General features: G+C 55.6%; 1 protein-coding gene across 4 annotated transcripts in view; it reads right to left on the reverse strand.

Annotated features, from left to right (window-relative positions):
* Positions 1–539: 539 nt before the first annotated feature.
* PHF2 (PHD finger protein 2) overlaps positions 540–18,692 on the reverse strand; it is a 91,529-nt gene continuing 73,376 nt past the window's right edge. For 3 of the 4 annotated variants that reach the window (XM_023525776.1, XM_023525775.1, XM_011384781.2), the window contains 12 exons: positions 18,203–18,292; positions 17,132–17,500; positions 15,937–16,056; positions 15,255–15,373; positions 13,379–13,557; positions 13,177–13,247; positions 12,212–12,375; positions 6,768–7,042; positions 5,032–5,127; positions 4,466–4,575; positions 3,249–3,648; positions 540–2,514 (listed from right to left, as the gene is read on the reverse strand). In XM_023525776.1, the coding sequence (XP_023381544.1) occupies positions 2,426–2,514; positions 3,249–3,648; positions 4,466–4,575; positions 5,032–5,127; positions 6,768–7,042; positions 12,212–12,375; positions 13,177–13,247; positions 13,379–13,557; positions 15,255–15,373; positions 15,937–16,056; positions 17,132–17,500; positions 18,203–18,292 (2,082 nt within the window). In that variant the 3' untranslated portion in view covers positions 540–2,425. The remainder of the gene's footprint in view (positions 2,515–3,248; positions 3,649–4,465; positions 4,576–5,031; positions 5,128–6,767; positions 7,043–12,211; positions 12,376–13,176; positions 13,248–13,378; positions 13,558–15,254; positions 15,374–15,936; positions 16,057–17,131; positions 17,501–18,202; positions 18,293–18,692) is intronic. The other variant, XM_023525777.1, reaches the window with a different exon arrangement.

The raw sequence follows: 18,692 nt of genomic DNA on the forward strand, positions 1-18,692 counted from the left end.
TTCAGCCAGCTGGTATTTCTTTGGCCCCCCAATCCTTGATCCCACACTGTGGGTCTGTGCCAGGGGTGGGGGTGGGGGTGGGGATTCTGCTTTTGTTCATTTGCTCTAACGTCGGATTTAAACAGAAATCCTGTACACGTTCCTGAGTGCCTCTGGGTGTTGGCCCTATGCTCACTGGAATCCGCTAAACTGCCCACCTGCAAACCATAAGACGGTTCTAAGGGCTTCTGAGGATGCTCGGGGCTGGGGCTGGGGCTGGGGCTGGTGGAGCTGAGATCTCAAAGGCTGCCTTCCCTGATGGTCTCTTTTGCCCATTCTTGCAGGCAATGGAGTATATGACAATGTATGTGCCCCGTGGGCCATCTGAGAGCTCTCTGAGGGGGAACACCAGTAAGCCAGGGGGCCTGGCCTGACTGCCCACGCTCACACCTAGCCCTTGGGGTGCACAAGACCTGACCTCCAGACCAAAGTGACACCCCATACTGCGCTCACTGCCAGGACGAACGACGGTGAATGAGGCAGAAATGACACAGACATGGTTCTGTACAAAACCTGAAATATTTTTACTCTTTTAAAACTTTGATCTAAGTTGCCTTAGACCTCATGGACTCGATACAAGAGTAATATGAATTGGGAAATAAAACACTTTAATAGCCACGATAAACTTTGTTAGAAATGTACATGTTGCCAAAATAATAATAATAAAATTAAAAAAAGAGAGAGAGAGAGAACAGTTTGATGGCCGGGTTAGATTATATAAATGTTCAACAATGACGGGCAAGGAAACCTTCAAAATGCTGGGTTGGAATAGTCGGGGCCCGTGAGCGTTGCCTTGCTCAGCCTCCAGGCCCGGGGGTCGCATCCCCCCAACAGGCTGAGCTGGGGGCAAGACCTGCACGAAGCCGCCTCTCCTCGGGGACAGAACACCCAGGGATGGGCATATAAACAAAGCTCATAAGAAATGTACAAATATAAAAAGCTACAAACATTAATAAATTACAGCATCACAAAACACAGAACACTTCACAAGGTGCTAGTAAAATAACTGTACCCCCACCCCCTTCATCAACAAGAAGGAAAGAAAGAGCTGGTATTCAAGTTGAAGATTCATCTTCAAACGTGTCTGAAATAGATCTTTTGTGTACTGTTTGCTTCTGTAAAGACAGATATAAGGCTGCACAGACATCACTTGTTTTTCAGGCAATACCTTAGTCCCTAAAAAAAACAAAAAAACAAAAAACAAACGAAAAAAAACCATAACGAAAAAAAAAAAGAAGGAAAAGAAAAAGCATTCGAAACCCAACTGTTCATCATACTGGGCAAAAAACTTGTATAAATGTTAATGAAGGACTCTATAGAAAGAAATTCCTAAAGATACTTTTACTCTTATAAAAAAGAAGTTATTTAAAAAGCTATTTACATGCTACATTCTATGAAAAATATGCTTCAGGAAATACATCTAAAATTAAAATACAGGATTGCCTGAGAAACAAATCCAGCCCTCCGTGTCGATGGGTGGACATGTGATCCAGGAGCCACCCAATGCGCTCGACGCCAAGTGCCAACAGGTGACAAGACAGAAGTGCCTGGCCCCCCGAATCCTTGGGCCTCCCGGCTGCCATCTGCCCCACCAGGTCTGGGGCAGGGTGCCTTGGCTGAGAAGTGCTTCTCGGAGTGTGGCCAGTAGGGCTGGACAGGGTCCACCCACAAGGCTTAACCTGGGACCCCTGTGCCCCACATCATGGCTGGGGATCCCATGGCGGTTCCCCGACCCACTAACACACTGACCCTGCTGCTGGCTCCAGTCACCCCTAGAAATGCCCTGGGCATTTGGGGTGTGACATCCGCCATCCGGCCCACTACCCGCCGGCCAGAGGGCCTGGAGGTCCCTCTCCTGGCCGGGCCAAACACTCCCTGGACGTGTCTGAGAATCACTCAGGAAAGGATGAGGGGCACATAAACACCCCGCTTTCTCCTCGTCTTCCTCTCTAGTGTTCTTTGCCTTTTTTTAAGCCTCTGGAGGCTACCAGCCTGTGGCTGGCTCAGACTCTTGGCTGGCCTGGTGAGTGGCTGGCTCACTCCTCCTTCTTTGAAGGACTTGTGCTCCCAGCAGAGCTGCAGAAGCCCTGCAATCACACTCACGTTCGGGGCTCCCTAGAGGCTGTCCTGAAACTGGAATGGTCCTCAAACAGGGCCGTGTTTCGGGAACTGGTCACTCTAAGCAACTTGAGAAAGGACGTCTGTCAGTATTGGCTAGCTCCGCCTGCTGAAGCAACAGACGCTCGCTCATGTCGGGAGAATAGTGGCCGGGAGGAGGCCAGGCCCCCCCCGGGGCGAGGCAGTGCGGCCACCCTCCTGGGGGCTGATGTGGTAGCGGGGCTCCAGGGGTCCTGAGCGGAGCAGAAGAATCCTGGCTTTCCAAACTTTAAAGGAGCAGTTTTCCATTCCGATGAATTTTCAAAATTTTCCCAAGCCTCTGCTTGGCGGTGGCCATGCCCTTTTTTGTACGTTTTCCTGGGGGTGGAGGAGGAGACACAAAAAGGCAGATGAGTGAGAGGGTAAGAGGCACAGCTTGTGGAGTGGGGAGTCTACAAACCTTTCTGACTCCCCCATCCTGTCTGTAAAATGGGCCTGTGAAGCCCAAGCCTGGGGGTTCTGCATCCCTCTGAAACCATTTAACAAAGCACCCAGCTCGAAGATTACACTGACAAGGGGACAGCGATGGAGGGGTGGGGCCAAGTGCACGAGGTGGGGACAGGCCTGGACAACAGCATTACTATGAAGTGAGGTCCCCCTGCCCCACCTCCTGGCAGCAGGGCCACCTAGAGTCACGCTCCCCATGTCCATGGCTGGCTGAGTCTTACAGCAAAAGTACAGGCAGATTGGGAGCCAGGGGCTGCCAGTGGAGATGTCAGACAGCATGCCAACCCCAATTCACACAGCGGAGCCTGGGGAAGTCACCCTGGGGCCCTCCCAGAGAACCCTCGGCAAACCACTGACCATGCCAACTCTGAGCCAGGCCCCAAAGCTGAGGAGTCCCTGAAGGTCTGAGGACCTAGACCTAACTCCGAGGTAATTAGACCCCCTGATGTGTGACCCTGGCTCTCAACTCTGAAAGAGGCTATTTCTTTCACATCCTGAGTGCGTGGGTGCAGACTCAAGTGGCTGTGGTAGGATAAGGGAGACCTGTGGTCATCTATGAGGACAGCCTATAAGTCTAGGCTGTTCAGGGCCAGCAGGTACGGTACCTTTGGCAGCAGTGTTGTTGGGGGATGATGCAGAGGGCCGCCTCTGTGTGAGGAAGACCCCAGGGGCCATGGGCTGTGAGGTGCGACCTGCCTGGGCCCCAGCAAAGGTGCCAGCCACAGTGTACTCGTGGTCAGCCAGGCTGCTGCTGTGTGCCTCGGGCGGGGGCTCAGGCGAGCTGCCCTCCTGTGAGGCCTGGCTGCTGGCCGTGCTGGTGGAGGCCGTGCTGGTGGAGGCCGGGGTGGTGGAGGCCGGGGTGGTGGAGGCCGGGGTGGTGGAGGTCGAGGTGGTGCTGGCAGAGGGGGAACTGGCAGAGGCGGTGCTGGCAGAGGCAAAGGTGGAGGATGTGTTGGGAGCCAGCTTCCTCTTGGAGTTCTTTTTCTTCTTGCTTTTCTGCTCCTCCTTTGAACAAAACATGTGGGCGAGTTAGCCAGAAGGGCCAGTTGGGCCTCAGTAATTGGTCGCGCAGCTGCCAGAGTAGGGAGCAGCCTGTGTGACTTTAGATCCAGGGGAATCTGGTCCCTGCATACCAGGCCTCTCTGTCCAAGCTGAGCAGCCCGCACTTGGGAGCAGAACGGGCTGGGTCTGTGCCTGAGCCGCTCAGAGCAATGCTGGGGCCCGAGGAGGGCCCACCATGCTTCCTTCCATGTGCTGGGCCATCCTGGACACAGGGATGAGTAGGATGTGGCACCAGCGCTCCCTCCCCCAACCTCCATCACCCAATTTTGAGCAATAATGAAACTCTTGGTTCTAAAATATTCCCTTTGGTCCTGTTAAATTCCTCAGGTGCCCAGATCGGGGTTGGGCCTGGTCCAGGTGGCACCTGAGGGTCTGGGATCCTGGCTTTGGAGGGGGCTGGGACTGGGAGGAGCTGAAGTGGCAAAAGAGATGGATAGAACAGAGCTCATAGAGATGGGACACCCACTTCCATCTCCGTGAGGACAATAGGAAAACACTGGATCACTGGGCACCACAGAGGGCCCTCCAGAGGAGCCATCGGCCAGGGCTTCACCTACACCAGGGACAACCGGCCTCAGCAACAAGACGCCTGTCAATGCCAGGGACCTAGGCCATCAGTTTCCCCCACTTCCCCACCCACACTCTTAAGAGATTTGGGGGCCTGGAGAAACAAGGGTCAGAGATACGCAAATGTTCCTAAGCCGGTGAAAGCCTCCAGTCTGGGTGGTCTTTTCACCGAGTTTGGGGTTCCCCTCCTTACCTGCTGTGATAGCTTGGCTGCGGCGGCTGCCAGCCCAGTCTCGATGGAGGCCACTCTGGTCCCCTCACGAACAGGCCTGTCTTGCCTCGGCACCGATGGGCCGACCCTCGCTTTGGAAAAGAAGGTCACCCTTCCTCAGTCAGCCACTCACCACTGTGTGTACCCCTGGGCTCCCCCAGACAGGCCCTAGTCTGTCCCTGAGTCCTGGGGACAACATTGCAACTCAGGGAGGGTCAGTGAGAGGCCCAACAGGGTAGAGGATCCCACCCAGTAAGGCAGGAGCGGGCAGGCGGGGGTCACATGGAAAGGAGATAAGGTCTCCACCCTACTGGCTGCCAAGACAAGGGCCAGGTGAAAAGGTAGCCCTCCTCGGGCTGCTCATGAGAAGAAACTAGGAAGAGGGCTGGCCCACCGTGGGGGCACCACACTAGCCCACTGGCAGGAGCGCTTGGGCTCCAGGTCCCAGGAGGGAAGCACATAGGCGACACCTCGTCTGAGCCCGCACAGAGCCAATGTGCCCATGGTTGCCTGTTAGGTGCAGACAGAGCCCTCCATCCCAGCACTACCTGTTGGGCTGTAGGGAGCATCGTCCGAGGCTTTCCTTTTTTTGGACCGGGACTTGAAAACTGGGCTGTCTTCATCAGACTCCAGGGAGGGGTACACTAGAGAAGCAAAGAGAGAAAGGGCTGAGCCTCCAGAGTGGCCACAGTGGGTGGGCGCTGCAGGCAGTTGGCAGACCTGGTAATTGGCGTCCCCACGGCCATCCTCAGGTCACAGAGCACTGGGCACAGGGTGCTCTAAAACTCATCCAGCCCAGGCCCCCTTGAGGTTCAGAGAGGGGCAGCAACTGGCCAGGCAAGAGGCCCTGCCCAGCCCCTGGGGGCACCTGACCAGCCTTGCCCACCCCAGCCTGGCTGCAGCGCCCACTGGAGGCCCAGGTCTTCTCAGAACAAATCGCATTCTGCTGCTGTCAGAGAAAACGTAAAAAGTCCTTGGAGCCAAGAGGCTCTGAAAGCCCCCAGACCTGCCTCAGGGAGGCTCTAGAGGAAGGAGCCTCACGTAGCAGTTCCAAGTGACCTTTAACCTCCAGGGCATGTGGCATCTGAACCCCCAGGACCCACCCTGCTCTGCAAGAGAGTCCAGAAAACAGAGGTCACTCCACTGTCCATCAGGACAAGGCAGGCACCACAGCAAGGCACGAATGTGTCCACTAAGATGGGGCAGGGCCAGCCTCACAGCCGAGATGCTGTCTGGGGACAGGGGCATGAACATGTGCCCCTGGTACCATTAGGACTGTGCCGAAGGCATGCCCTGCAGCATGGGGGCCAGCGCATCCTGTCCCTGGGGAACGGTGGGCCTGTGTCAGCACACCGTGTCCCATGGGGACTGAGATGTCCCTGGGTAGCTCCTTGCTTGTGAGTTCCCTCCCAGGAGGCTGACAGCAGCTCCTCCAGGGCCTGGAGCCCAGAGCCCAGGCCATGGAGAAGCCATGCTAGGGAGTGAGGGGCTGTGCCCCCAGAAGGAGGCCATGCCCATGGCTCAGCCCTCAACTCACTGCCCACTTCAGACACTGGCCACAGAGCCACTCTGGGCCTGTTTCTCCCTCTATACGGAGACAGAGAGGGTGGATGCAGCCTTGACGCAGCCTCAGTGCTTCTGCAAGTATGAAATGGTGCAGCTGCATGGAGGACAGTTGAGCGAGTTCTCAGGTAAAATAAGCTGCAAACTTCGGCCCAGTAATGTCCCTCCCACAAATGCACCTGGGGACACTGCAGAGAAAGGCCACACAAACTCCCTGCACACCAACATTCATAGCAGCACTGCTCACAATCACCAAAAGGTGGAAGGCCCCCCCAAGTTTCTATGGGTGGATGAAGGGATAAACAGTGTACTGTGTCCACACAATGGAACATTATTCAGCCACAAAATGAAGTGCTGACCACACTACACGTGAGCGACCCCTGAAGAGCATGCTAATGAAAGAAGCCAGACATGAAGAACCAAGCATTGTTGGATACTGTGAACACAATATATCCAGGATATCTAGGAGACAGAGTAAACCAGCGGCTATGAGGGGCCAGGGAGGGGGTTGGAGGGCAGTGGGATGGGGGTAGGGAAGAGTTTTCTCTAGGGTTGGTGACATTTTCTCAAATTGGCTGTGGTGATGGTGGCACACTTCTAAATATATTAAACACCACTGAGCCATGTACTTTTAAAGGATGACTTTTATGGTCTGTGAATTATCTCTCAAAAAAGGGCCAGCTCCATTGTCAGAGAATGCTCTCCCCGGGGTGGTGCTCACCATAGTCTGAGTCCTTGAAGCAGGCGTCCAGGTGATCCTGCTCCTCCTCATAATCAGCCAGGTCCACGCTGTTCTTGGCCGCCCTCTTCAGCAGCCGCTTGCCTGAGCTCTTGCTGCCAGCCCCATTCTTCCGGGCACTGTGGGCCGCCAGCGAGCTGCCCTTGGCCTGGCCGGCTCCCCATGTGCTCTGCAGGCAGGAGTCGGAGGCCTGCAGGTTGGCCATGGATAGCATTCCCTGAATGGCTTCCTGTGTGCTGGGGGAGGCTGGGGGCTGGCTGGAGGCACAGAGAGACACGCACTCAGACCTGGCCCACAGCCCATGGTCCATGGCCCACAGCCCGGATATCTTCTTATCCAGCGGTCAGCAGAGGATGTGGGAAGGAGGATGGTGGTGGTTGATGACTTACCCATGGAAATGGCCAGCCACCCCCTTCACCTACCCTCTGCCCCGACCCACTCCCACTCCGAAGGCGGGGCTGGAGGCCTCAGGACAGAGAGTGGCCTGGAGAGAGGACACAGGGAGGGGAAGTGGAGGGTGGTGAAGAGAGGGAGGTGGTTGGCAGACCAAGGCCCTAGGCTGTCCTCCACTCCAGCTGGCTCTGTGTGCCCCATGACCCACCCCATGCTGCTCTCCCACAGTGGACCCCTGCCCTCAGCCCCAGCCTTGGGTGCTTTCTTCCACACACCTTTGAGGGCACCCTTCCATCCAGCGCCCTGAGATGGGGGTACCACAGCCCTCTTCCTCCCATGGCCCATGCTCTACTCGCTTGTTCTATGACAATGCAATCACCTGCCAATGCATCTATACCCAAATCTATACTTGATCGTATATACACATCTAATCTACCTCCAGACTGACACCTCTAACTGTATCCACACCTGGACCTACACCCACACCTGCATCTATACCCCCACTTATATCTGCATCTACAGCCCCACCTTCACCTGCTTCTACACCCATATCTATAACTGCATCTATACCCCTCCTGCACCTTCATCTGCACCTGAACCTACACCTGCATCTACACTTATACCTACACCTTCACCTGCTCCGCACCTATACCTGTATCTCACCTGATGGCTACAGCTACACTTCAGCTCAGTCCAAGCTTAGTACCTCTTAGCCCCCCAGATGCCCAGGCTGAAAGGAGGAGACTTTCTGAATGTCGCCCTGCCCTCACTGACCCCAGCGCCCTGCTGCCCTCCAGCACTTTCCCGGCCGTGTCCCCTGCCTCACACCTGAGCCCCTGCTGCCTCCCCAGACAGCTCTGATTCCCCTTCCTCCAGAAGGACCTCCTCTGGCTTCTGAAACACCCAGGGCAGCTGGCATCACTGCCCAACACTCCATCATGTGCTGGTCTGACTCTGGAAAGAGTGGGTGGGTGGCACCTTCCCACAGAGCCAGGTCCCAAGAGCTCGGGACAGTGGGGCCTCTTCGGGCCGAGTCCTGGGCTCCTCCAGCAGCTTCCTTCTCCTCCTCATCGCTGCAGACCCTCCCACGAGGTCTTGCGTGGTCTCCTCATTGAGTGGGACTTCTCTGCTCTGTGCCCGCCTCCCCTACCCCACAGCCTGGATCTGCCCCAGTCCGCACCTTTTACAGCCAGGACCTCCAATCTGTCTGTACACAAGAATCCCTGGGCAGCTGATAAATGAGATTCTGGACTGGCTGGGACTCTGGATGCTACTGCAGCTAGGACAGAGGGCTCTGTCCTGCTCACCGCCCACATTCCCACAAGGCATGGTGCCCAGCCAGGCAGCTCTCAGGGGTCTTGGCCCAGTGGGGCATCTCCTTCAGAATCATGTCTAGCCATCCCCAATGGGGACAGGATGGCTGTCTCAGCCTCGGAGGCCCAGCTACACCGCGCTCATTGCTTGTGGGGGAGGACTCTCCCTGTGCTCCCTGGGGCCCTGAGAGGCAGGGCCAGAACCCTGGCATAGAATTAGGGGAATTAGCCCTCCTCTTGTCACAGACTCAGGAGGCCCAGGAGGAGACAGCAGTGCTTCCGCCCTGTGTGCCTGACAATACAAGGCCCCTCTTGCCCACCCCATGTGCTCCTCGCAGGGGACATCCTGCTCGAAGGGCTGCCGAGACCCTGACATAGCACTAGAAAGTGCTGATCCACACAGCCCCACTGGGGTTCTGTACCATCCTTTCTCACGCTGCCCCCTCCCCACCCCCACTCCCACTTCCAAGAAGCACATTTTGAAGCGTGTTTAGTAAGACCCTTAAAATGAGAAGGGGTCAAGAGTAATCACTCAGAAACAAGAGGTTGTCAAGACTAAAGCCGGAGGGGGAAGGTAGATGGAGCTGCCACAGGGGCACAGACACAGCGGGCAGTCCCTGTAGTCCAGGGGCCACCAAGGCAAGTATGTACAGAAGCCCTCCTGTTTGAGGCACTGCTGGGCTCTGGTCCGAGCTGGTGAGGGAGGCAATGGGCAGTGCCTCTCTGAGCAGCTCTCCTCCAATACCACTTCCCCTACCCTGCCCAAGATGCATCGGACCACAGTGTTTTGAGGTTTCACTGGAACCGAATAGGATTGTGTTCCTAAGCCATAAACAATGAAAAAATCAAGTACAGTCAAACTACCCTGGTTTCTCAGGAACCCCCAGCCAGCCCCTCTGCCCGCCCCAGTGCCCTCTGCCCCAGCAATGGCCTTGCAGCATCACGACCTGCCCTGTCCACCCAGCATGGGCAAAGGGCTGCCCGGACCCCTCTGGGGGCGTGCAGTGCTTGGCAGTATCATTCCTGTACCATTGTCACTGACACTGTGAGCAGGAACAGTCCCCCGACCCAGCATGGGAGCTAGCAAGCCCACAACTGGCTCTCCTTGCTCTGCACCAGGCTCTCAGTGGGTGGGGGGTGATGCAGCCCTGCACTAAAGGTCTGGGCCCCATACTGAGCCTCGCGGCCACACAGACAGCAGGCCTGCTGCAAGGATGGGAGGGTGGGAGCCAGGACACCCACCTCGAGGGTCCCTGGAAGCCAGCCGCTCACCCTCCTGTGCCAGCTGGACCTCAAGGTCCCAGCCCAGCTCAACTGCAACCCAAGAGGGGGGCTGTGGAGCCCAGGGCCACAACCCAGAGCCGCCGTCTGTCCACACCAGGCAAGGATCAAGGAACAACTTCTAACCAGTGCACATGGAAAATAATACCTTAATCCTCCAATTACCATACCAAAATCCTCTCTGTTCCCTCTAGCAGTAAACACTTAAGCAAACTATCCACAAGAAATTAACATATTTTCCTCCATTTTCTTCAGCTGTTTTTTTTTCCAAATAGCAAAATCTTAAAACAGAGCAAATGGACCATCAAAAACTGACCTATGCTTCAAGTGGGAGACTCAGGAGAGGAACTGCCTGTGGCGGGCTGAGCAGGAGGCCCTGCAGGCATGTGTGCAATATGCAGGCGTGTGAGCAGTCAGCAGTGCATCCACAGATTAGCCACCCTCCTGGCGGTGGGCCTGCCCAGGTTAGTCAGGAGCCCAAGCTGCAGCGCCAGTGTTCCCAGCTCCATGCAAGCCCAGGGCACCGGCCTGTCTGTCCTCATCCCAGGGGCCTCTCCCTGGACCATGTGGGCACCCAGGGGTTTAGGGCACCTCTCCAGGGTCTGAGTGACAACCAGCCTCCGAGGCATCACTAGCCACAGTTCTCTCCAGAAAAAGGGGCATGGAGCTGACACCAGGCACTGGTGCCCTCTGAGAAAGGGGCATGGGGCTGACACCAGGCACTGGTGCCCTCTGAGAAAGGGGTTCCAATGCTTCTCCTCCTGGCAAAGGCCCGGGGCATCTCTGCAGTGAGGGGCTTAGGTTTCACACCCACAGAAACCATTTAAAGCTGAGCAGGGAATCTGCAACCGCTCCCATGACAAGATATAACACTTCACAAAAAATAATACCTTGTGAAAGAAAATACGGCCATTTGATTAACAAGAGCCCTCTTCAGTCAAGCCCTAATCCACCTCCCAAGCCCCTCTGCCTGTCTAAGATGGGCCTGATGTGCAGCCTCCATGTGCCCACGTGGCCCTGGGACCTTGACTCTGGAAACATGGACTCTAAGGCAGAGGGAGACATGTGGAGGACAAGTCTGGGGGACAGAGAAGGCTCCAAGCAGAGCAGTGCCATTAAGCGTGGCACCAAGATGGGGCTTCATGGGCCCCATATTCCTCAGGCCAAGTCACTCCTGCTTGGATGTCACCACCCAGCATGGTCAACCTTCCTGACCCCCCACGCTCAGGTTCTGTTATCAGGCAGATAGAGATTCTTCTGGTCCTCGGCTGCCTCCTAGTCAGTTGCCTAAGCAATCTAAGTCTCAGTTTCCCATCTCTGCAGTGGGAATCCACTGCTGTCTCAAACACTAGGAGGGGAGCCACCCTCTATGATGGCTAAGGTCCCCGAGCAGGGATGCTACAGAGGGTATAGGCCCAGACTCCTCCGTTCTCTGTTGTACTTATAGAAATTCCACATGAAAAATAAAAATTTTGGCTAAAATGCTTATAAACAAAATTTAACTAGGATTGAGAATTTAACTGGGATCATTGAGAAACGAGCCCAGCCCTTCATCCAATGCAAAGCCCAGATTAATACATTTCTCTTGAATCAGAGGGTTGGGGCTGGTCAGGCCTAGGCAGGACGGGCTACCTGGCCTGAGCTGAGCAGACACAGGTCTTGGACCACCTGCCCACCTGCCTGGAATCTCAGGGCCTCCAGGACAGAACAGTATCCACACCCACCTGAATGGGCTCCTGACCCAGCTAGACAGACTGCATATCTGATCTCAAGAACAGTCTGCCCCTCACTGGTATGGTGATCTGGGAACTTGGCCAATCCAACTCCTCCTCAGAGTGTGGGCTGCCACATCCCTCAGCTCTGAAGCCACTGTCTCCTGTGCCTTGGGGTGAGGTCTCTGCTGAGAAGACAGCCTTGGGGTCCCAGAGAGGCTCATGCTGGGCTCACGTCATGGAAATTTTCTCACATTATTTTTACAGCATTCAGGAAGCAAGGAGACTAGTGGCTGAAGCAGCCCTGACAGCTGGCAGGTGCCCTGCTCAGCCCTGCTCCCCACGGGGACCCCCAGGTATGGTGGCTCCCTGACTCCGCCTACTATAGCCCCCACCACCAACTGCTTCTCAGCTTTTCCCTCTGTCTAGGCATCCAGAACTGGGGGGTGGGGAGGGCCGGAGCCTCTGTCCTTGGAGCTCCGTGCCCTTGACCAGGACTTCCACGGACATGCAGGACCCGCACAGCCGGCAAACACCCACCTCCTTGGCTGTCTGGTGCCACCTCTGCCAGGCAGGGGTCCTGCTCTGGTTGCTCAGTCTCTGGGATGTGGGCCCTTGAAGCCCCCCACATGCAAAATGCCATGGACAACAGAGCCCCATCTCGAAACCCTGTGTGTCCCACGTGGAAGCACGCATGTCCCCTGGCCACCCCTGGGCCTGGGCCTACCTGTTGGGGTTGTAGTCAAGTGCGCCCACCTCCTCACTGGCCTGCAGGAGGTCCAAGATGCCTGCGGCTGAGCCCCCACTGTCCTTCTTCACTTTGGCGTTTCGGGTAGGCTTGGTATCCGTGTCGATTCGCAGGGAACCCTCATCTGAGGAGTCATCGCTCGGCTGTGGGGACAGGGAGCCAGTCATAACAGGGCTGGGGAGAGGGACAGGGCTACTGTTTCTCTTGACAAGAAAAAGAAGTTTTTAAAAGTTTTAAAGAGCATGCCCTATAATGAGCACATGGGGCTGCCGGTCAGACACGGCCTGACATGGGTGCTGGAGCTATCTGCTGGGATCATGGAGCCCTGCCCTCAAAAAACTGGTGCCATCACTCCACTCCCAGCACTGCTTCTCCAGAGGAGACCTGGTCCCCAGGACTTTATGTGAGAGCCCCACTATTGAACACTGGTGTGGTTGGATGGGGAGCAGGCAAGAGGGCAAACCCACACCTGAGGGACCCCAGTTAACAGCCCCTGGCAGGTGGCTCTCAGGAGATACCCTGGGGCTCCCCAGGTAGCGTGTGACCCCACAGAGACCCAACCTCCCTAGAGACAGCCACCATATCCTGGACTGGATGAAGCCTCACAGGTCATCTAGCTTAATCCCCCAGCAGGCCCAGCCCTGTTTCCGCCTGCACTCCATCTTCAGTATCAAAGATGTGCATCATCTTCATGGCAGGCCTGGCTGGGCTCCGGAGGCCCCACCACTCACAGAGACCTGCGGACCATCCACGCCCCACACCTGCTTTGGTCCCTTCCACGAGGGGCTCTGGGGCTCACATGCCCACCTCTGGAGCTCAAATTGGCTTCCCCACAAAAACCCCGAGACCACCCCCCACTTTGCACCCCAAGCAGAAAGCTCAGTCAGAGGCGTCCCACCAAGTGGTGTATAGGCCAGAGCCTCAGAATCCCAGAAAGCACTCACCTTATAGAGCGCCGAGTCCAGCTTTGGCTTCGTAATGGGCGTGGGCAGTGGCTCCTTCTTGTCCAGTAAGACTGAGAGCAGAGCAAAAGAGTTGGCAGCAGCTTTGGGAGAGTGAGCCCTAGCTGGCCACGCCTGACACCCATCTGCTCCCAGATGGCCCTATAGGACTGGGCCTGCCCCTCCCCATACCCCCCCAACTCACAAGACAGGTCCCTCTTCGGGGCATTTTTCTTCCTCCTGATGGGAAACTCATCGATCTTGAGCTCCCCATCATCCGACACGTACTCATACTCGTCCCGCACAGGCTGAGGCTTGTCCTCTTTGAAGTTCTGCAAGGCCCCAAACACCCCGGGGCTTGGCTGAGGCTTGAGGGCCTTGGAGCTGGGGCAGAAGTGGGCTGGTCAGCAGGGGTCCATGTGACCTGGCCAGCATCCACAACACCCCACCACAGGCCTCAGAGGATCAGTAGCCAGGCTAGATGCTTCTCAAACCCACAGCTTCCTCCCAGATGCCAAGATCCAGTGTACAGCCCATGGGGTGGGGGCCTATCCCTCCTCCCTAATGTCCAGCCTCTCCTCAGGCTGTTTCGGGGTGGACCCCTCACTGCACACCCCAGCCACTGGACCAGCAAGGCCTTCCCTCGGCCTGCCCCAAAAGCTCTGGCTGTGGCCTCCCTATCAGTTTGGGGCCTGGGCATGTATTCAGCAGTAGGGACAGCAGGCTGGGCCAGAGCTGTCTGCAATTCCCAAGGGTACGGCTCTAATTCTCAACCTTGGAAACACAGAGGCCAGCCAGAGGTGAGCCTCTTGGGTGTAGGACCACACACACACACACGCGCACACACATACATACAGACACACACACACCCATGTAGATACACGCAGGTGTGATATGGTTAGAGTCATGTCCACCTTTCTCTCCTTCATTTCTAAACTCTAAAGCACAGTCAGTCTTAGAGTTAACTCCATTTAAAAGCTCCCTGGGACCCCAGGAAAAATCAAGGATGTGCTTGGAGCCACGAAGTCAGGGTAACAGGGCCCTGCAGACCAGACCCCATCCACTTGCTCACTGAGCAGCCTCAGTACATTTCTATGAGCTCTTGGGAACAAGGGGCCTGCCCTCGCAACCTCTGCCTGGTCACTAGACACTGGCCCATCCCAATTACCCATCACCTGAAGTGGCTTTCTCCTCCCATGTCAAAGATGAGAAAACTAAGACCCACTATAGAAGAATGGTCTCATTCCCACTGGGATGTGTCTGCTTCCCAGATTTGTAGCATCCAAGCCACGAGTTTGGACGCAGCAAGCAACTGCATGTGAGATCATGGCCCATGAGAGACTTCCCAGTGGGCGTGAGGCAGTGGCCTGCACATCTCACACTCGGTTGGGCCGCCATGCTGGCCAATGGACGCAGACATGTTCCACAGACTGGAATTGAAACACACCTGCTCACATACATATGCCCTCCCAGGCTGCGTACCCCTATGTCTCAGATCAGTTCCATCTCCTCTGGGAAGCCTCCTGACTCCCTTGGGCACATAAGGACCCAGCGGCACCACAGGCTCCATGGTTCCCATAATTTTAGGTGTATTAGAGAGTACTGGGTTCACAACGACCCCTCCCCCCAGCCTCTGGGCTCCAAGGCCAGTACCCTGACCCCTGCTACATCCCCTGTGCTAGCCCTAGACAGCTACTCAGCTAACATCTGCCCCATCACACACTCTCACTCCCTGCCAGCACACATTGCTGGCCCCTTCCCACCCTCACAAGCTGTTGGCTTAGGAGGCAGGGAAGGGGTCTGCCCAGTGTGGCCCTCACGAGGGGTGTGCCCAGTGATGTCAGCCAGCTCGAGAGGCGGGCTTTACCTGGGGAGCCCTCGTGTGTGTTTGTGATGTGTGTACATGGGGGTGTGTGTGTGAGTTGTGTATGAGTGATATGTGTGTATATGTGTAATGTGGGGATATGTGCAGGGTATATGCGTGTGCATATGTAATGTATGGGGGTGGGTGGGTAGGCAGGGGGTGTGTGTGACATGTGGTGCAAGTGGGACCAACCCCACCTGTCACGAGCATCACATACCCCAGAAGTTTCTTGTTGGAGAAGGAAAATGAGAATTTGGTATCCTTGTTCCCTGACGGAGGAGGTTTCTCCAACTTCTGCTCTTCCTCCATCTTCAGTAGGGAGTCGGGTTTGCTGTTCTGAAAAGCAAACCCGGGACCGTCCTTAAGCCCCACACAGGAGGCTAGTGGGCAGGGACAGTGGGACCAGCCAGCCTCCTCCCTCTGAACATGACACACAGGGACCCATGGGCCTGCAGGACCTGCCCTGGGACACTGCCCAGCTCCAGGGAGTGTGAGCTCAAACCAGGGCTGGGCAAAAGAGGGCAATGCTGTCTATCAACTCAGAGGGCAACATGCTCAATCTCCTTCCTGCTGGCCCATATGCAGCAGCTCATCTATCAATCTCTTAGGCCAGTAACAACCCCATGGGAGGTGGCCTCTCTGAAGCCACATGTGTGCCTAAACCTTCACAGCACCACTTACTGGGAACAGATAAACACACACCTGCACACGCCCTGCAAGCATGTATATACACACACACAGATGTGCACCTCTGCTCACAATACCAAGCCCATACACACCCACACACTGCCTCTCTCACAAAATGCAACCCTCCCTGAAAGTGGATACATTCACCTGCATACACATGCAAACACAAAGGTGCACACACACATGCACACTCCCATACACATACATCTCACCTTGTACTTCCACTTGGCCTCTGACTTGCTTTTAGTTTGCTCTCGAATTTCTAGCTTCTCCACATCATTTTGTGTGCTGATTACTTCCTTGTTAGGCACATTAAGGACGTTCTTTGTGGCCTAGAAAACAGCAGCCATGGGAGGGCAGCAGGGCTACCTCGGGGTATAGGACAAAATGAGAGCCTCTCCTTCCTGCTGGCCCATATGCAGCAGCTCATCTATCAATCTACTACCCATCCACCACCCACCCATTCATCCACCATCCATCTACCGTCTACCCATCTACCCATCCATCGATCCACCAAGCCATTGATCTACCCGTCCACTATGCATCCACCCACCTATCCCTCCATCTATCCACCCATGCACCACTCACCCACCCATACATCCACCCACCCATCCACCCGTCCATCCGCCATCCATCAACACAACCACCTACACACCCATGCACCTACCCACCTATCCATCCACCATCCATCCACCCATCCATCCACCCACTCACCCATATACCCATTCAACCCATCCATCCACCAGTAACCATCCACTCACTTTCCTTCAAGCCTCTCTCCCTCCCTCCTTCCTTCCATACATCTGTTCATTCATTTATTCATCTATCCTCTCTGCTTTGAGAAAGGAAAAACCAATGTGCTCCACTGCAACCCTACAATTCTGGCCCTGATGGTTGCTGACCTCCTAGAAGTTAACAGCCTCCCATTAGCAGCCAATCACTCAATGGGGCCTGGTCTCAGGAACTCATGGTCCCTGAAGCCCATACCTAAGACCCTCTGATCACACTGGTGGGTCCTCCTCAGGGCCAGGCCCACCTCTCTCACTGATCACAACCCTCTGACAACGTGGACCCACTGCTGGCCCTTCTGTTGCCTCCCTACTGTCCTCCACTGGGTGCCTCACTTGCCTTCAGATCTCAGAGAATTCCTGGGCTCCAGGGAAGACTCATCCAGCTCATCCCCCAGGTGACCCTCTGTGGTGCCATCCTGTCCCAGTACAGACACTGCTATCTTCATCATGCGAGGGTCTCCCCTCAGCTGCCCACCATGCCAAATTTGCGGCAGAACCCAAGTGCCCTGGGTCTCCAGCACAAAGACATGGCAGCCCCAGCTCTATCCCACAGGCCCAATCCCCAGAGGTGTTGGTAGGCCTGCTGACTGCAAGTGGAGAGGGTGAGGCCACCAACCTTGCCCTTCTTGAGTGGCTCAATCTTGGTCAGTGCCTCCTTGGTGTGGGCCTCCAGTAGGTCCAGGTTAGGGATGGTGGGTGAGGCCGACCCCCTACACTTCTTCCCTTTCTTCTTGCTCCCATCCTTAAGCTTCAGCGATTTGGGAGGCTTCGGGGGCTTGGGGGGCTTTGGGGGCTTGGGGACTTTGGACGGCTTGGGCATCTTCATGGTTTTAGGAGTCTTTTTTTTGGACACTTTCTCCAGGAAGGACCGAGGAGGGCTGGCCTCAATAGGGGATGGGGGCTCCTCCTTCTCTCGGTCTCCAAAACAGACCTCATTTGAGGAGATGGCTGCAGTCACTTCAGGTCTGGCAGCCTTGGAGGCATTCTAGGGAAAGAAAGAGAGAGGTGATCAACTGCCTTCTGTCGAGGGGGAGTAGGGGGTGGTCACAGCACCAGGCTGTCAGAGACACTCAAACAGAAAAGGAGTATCCATCTATACCATCTTGTGACATGCTCACATCTATCCTATATAACCTATGTGACACACTCACATCCAACAATGCTATCCATGTGACATGGGCATATCTATCCTACACCATCCATATGACACATTCACATTTATCTATACCACCCATGTGACATGCACAAATCAAACCACATCATCCATGTGACATGCTCGCATGTGTCTACACCTTCTATATGATACACTCACACTCATCTACACCATCCATGTGACATAGGCACATCTGTTTACAGCATTGTATGACATGCTCACACCTGTCTATATCACCCATGTGACATGGGCACATCCATCTACACCATCAGCCACTTGACCCCTCTACCCCCTTGGTGGGGGCTACCAAAGGGGCTGGAATCATCCTCCCCAACCCCTACAGAGAGGTGAAGAGGCGCCCCCATCCCACCTTTCATTCCCTAAGCTCCCACCAGGAGACTGTGGCCCACCACAGAGTCCTAGGAGTCCGAGCCCACATCATGCAGGTGATCCACATGGCCATCCCTGGCAGGCAGCTGTCGGAAGGACCAGAGAACACAGACAGGGTCAGTGGACCCCCAAGGTTGGCCCTACCTCGCTGAGCCGGATCTCTTTGGCCAGGTCTTTGATGAGCTGCGAGGGTTTGAAGTGCTCTGGGAGCTCGTCTTCATGCTCTGCTAAAGCCTGCAGGACAGCCATGCACAGGGTCAGAGGGTCAGCTACCAAGACTGGGCATAGATACCCACCCTCTGTGTCAAGCCCACCTCTGCTTCACTCCCCACCCACAGGGACTGCAAGCAAGGTCAGTCTCTGTGGTTCCTGACTAATCCTCTCTGCCCCTGAAGGCCCTGCCCTGCCTACTGACCCAGGACCCATCGCCACCCAGACAGATAAGGAGCAGGGGCTACCACAGGCATAGACGGGCTGTGTGGGGTCTTGGAGAAGTTAGCCCACTCCAGTTAGATACTGCCCAGACAAGAAGGCTCTTCCGTGAGCCCACTCTGTAGGTGGAGAAATTGAGTCCTAGAGATGATGAGATACCCAAGGCTGCAGAGTGAATGTGGGCTGTCCCTTTTTCCTGAGC

Source organism: Pteropus vampyrus, unplaced genomic scaffold, assembly GCF_000151845.1.
Source record: "Pteropus vampyrus isolate Shadow unplaced genomic scaffold, Pvam_2.0 Scaffold623, whole genome shotgun sequence".
Lineage (NCBI taxonomy): Eukaryota > Metazoa > Chordata > Mammalia > Chiroptera > Pteropodidae > Pteropus > Pteropus vampyrus.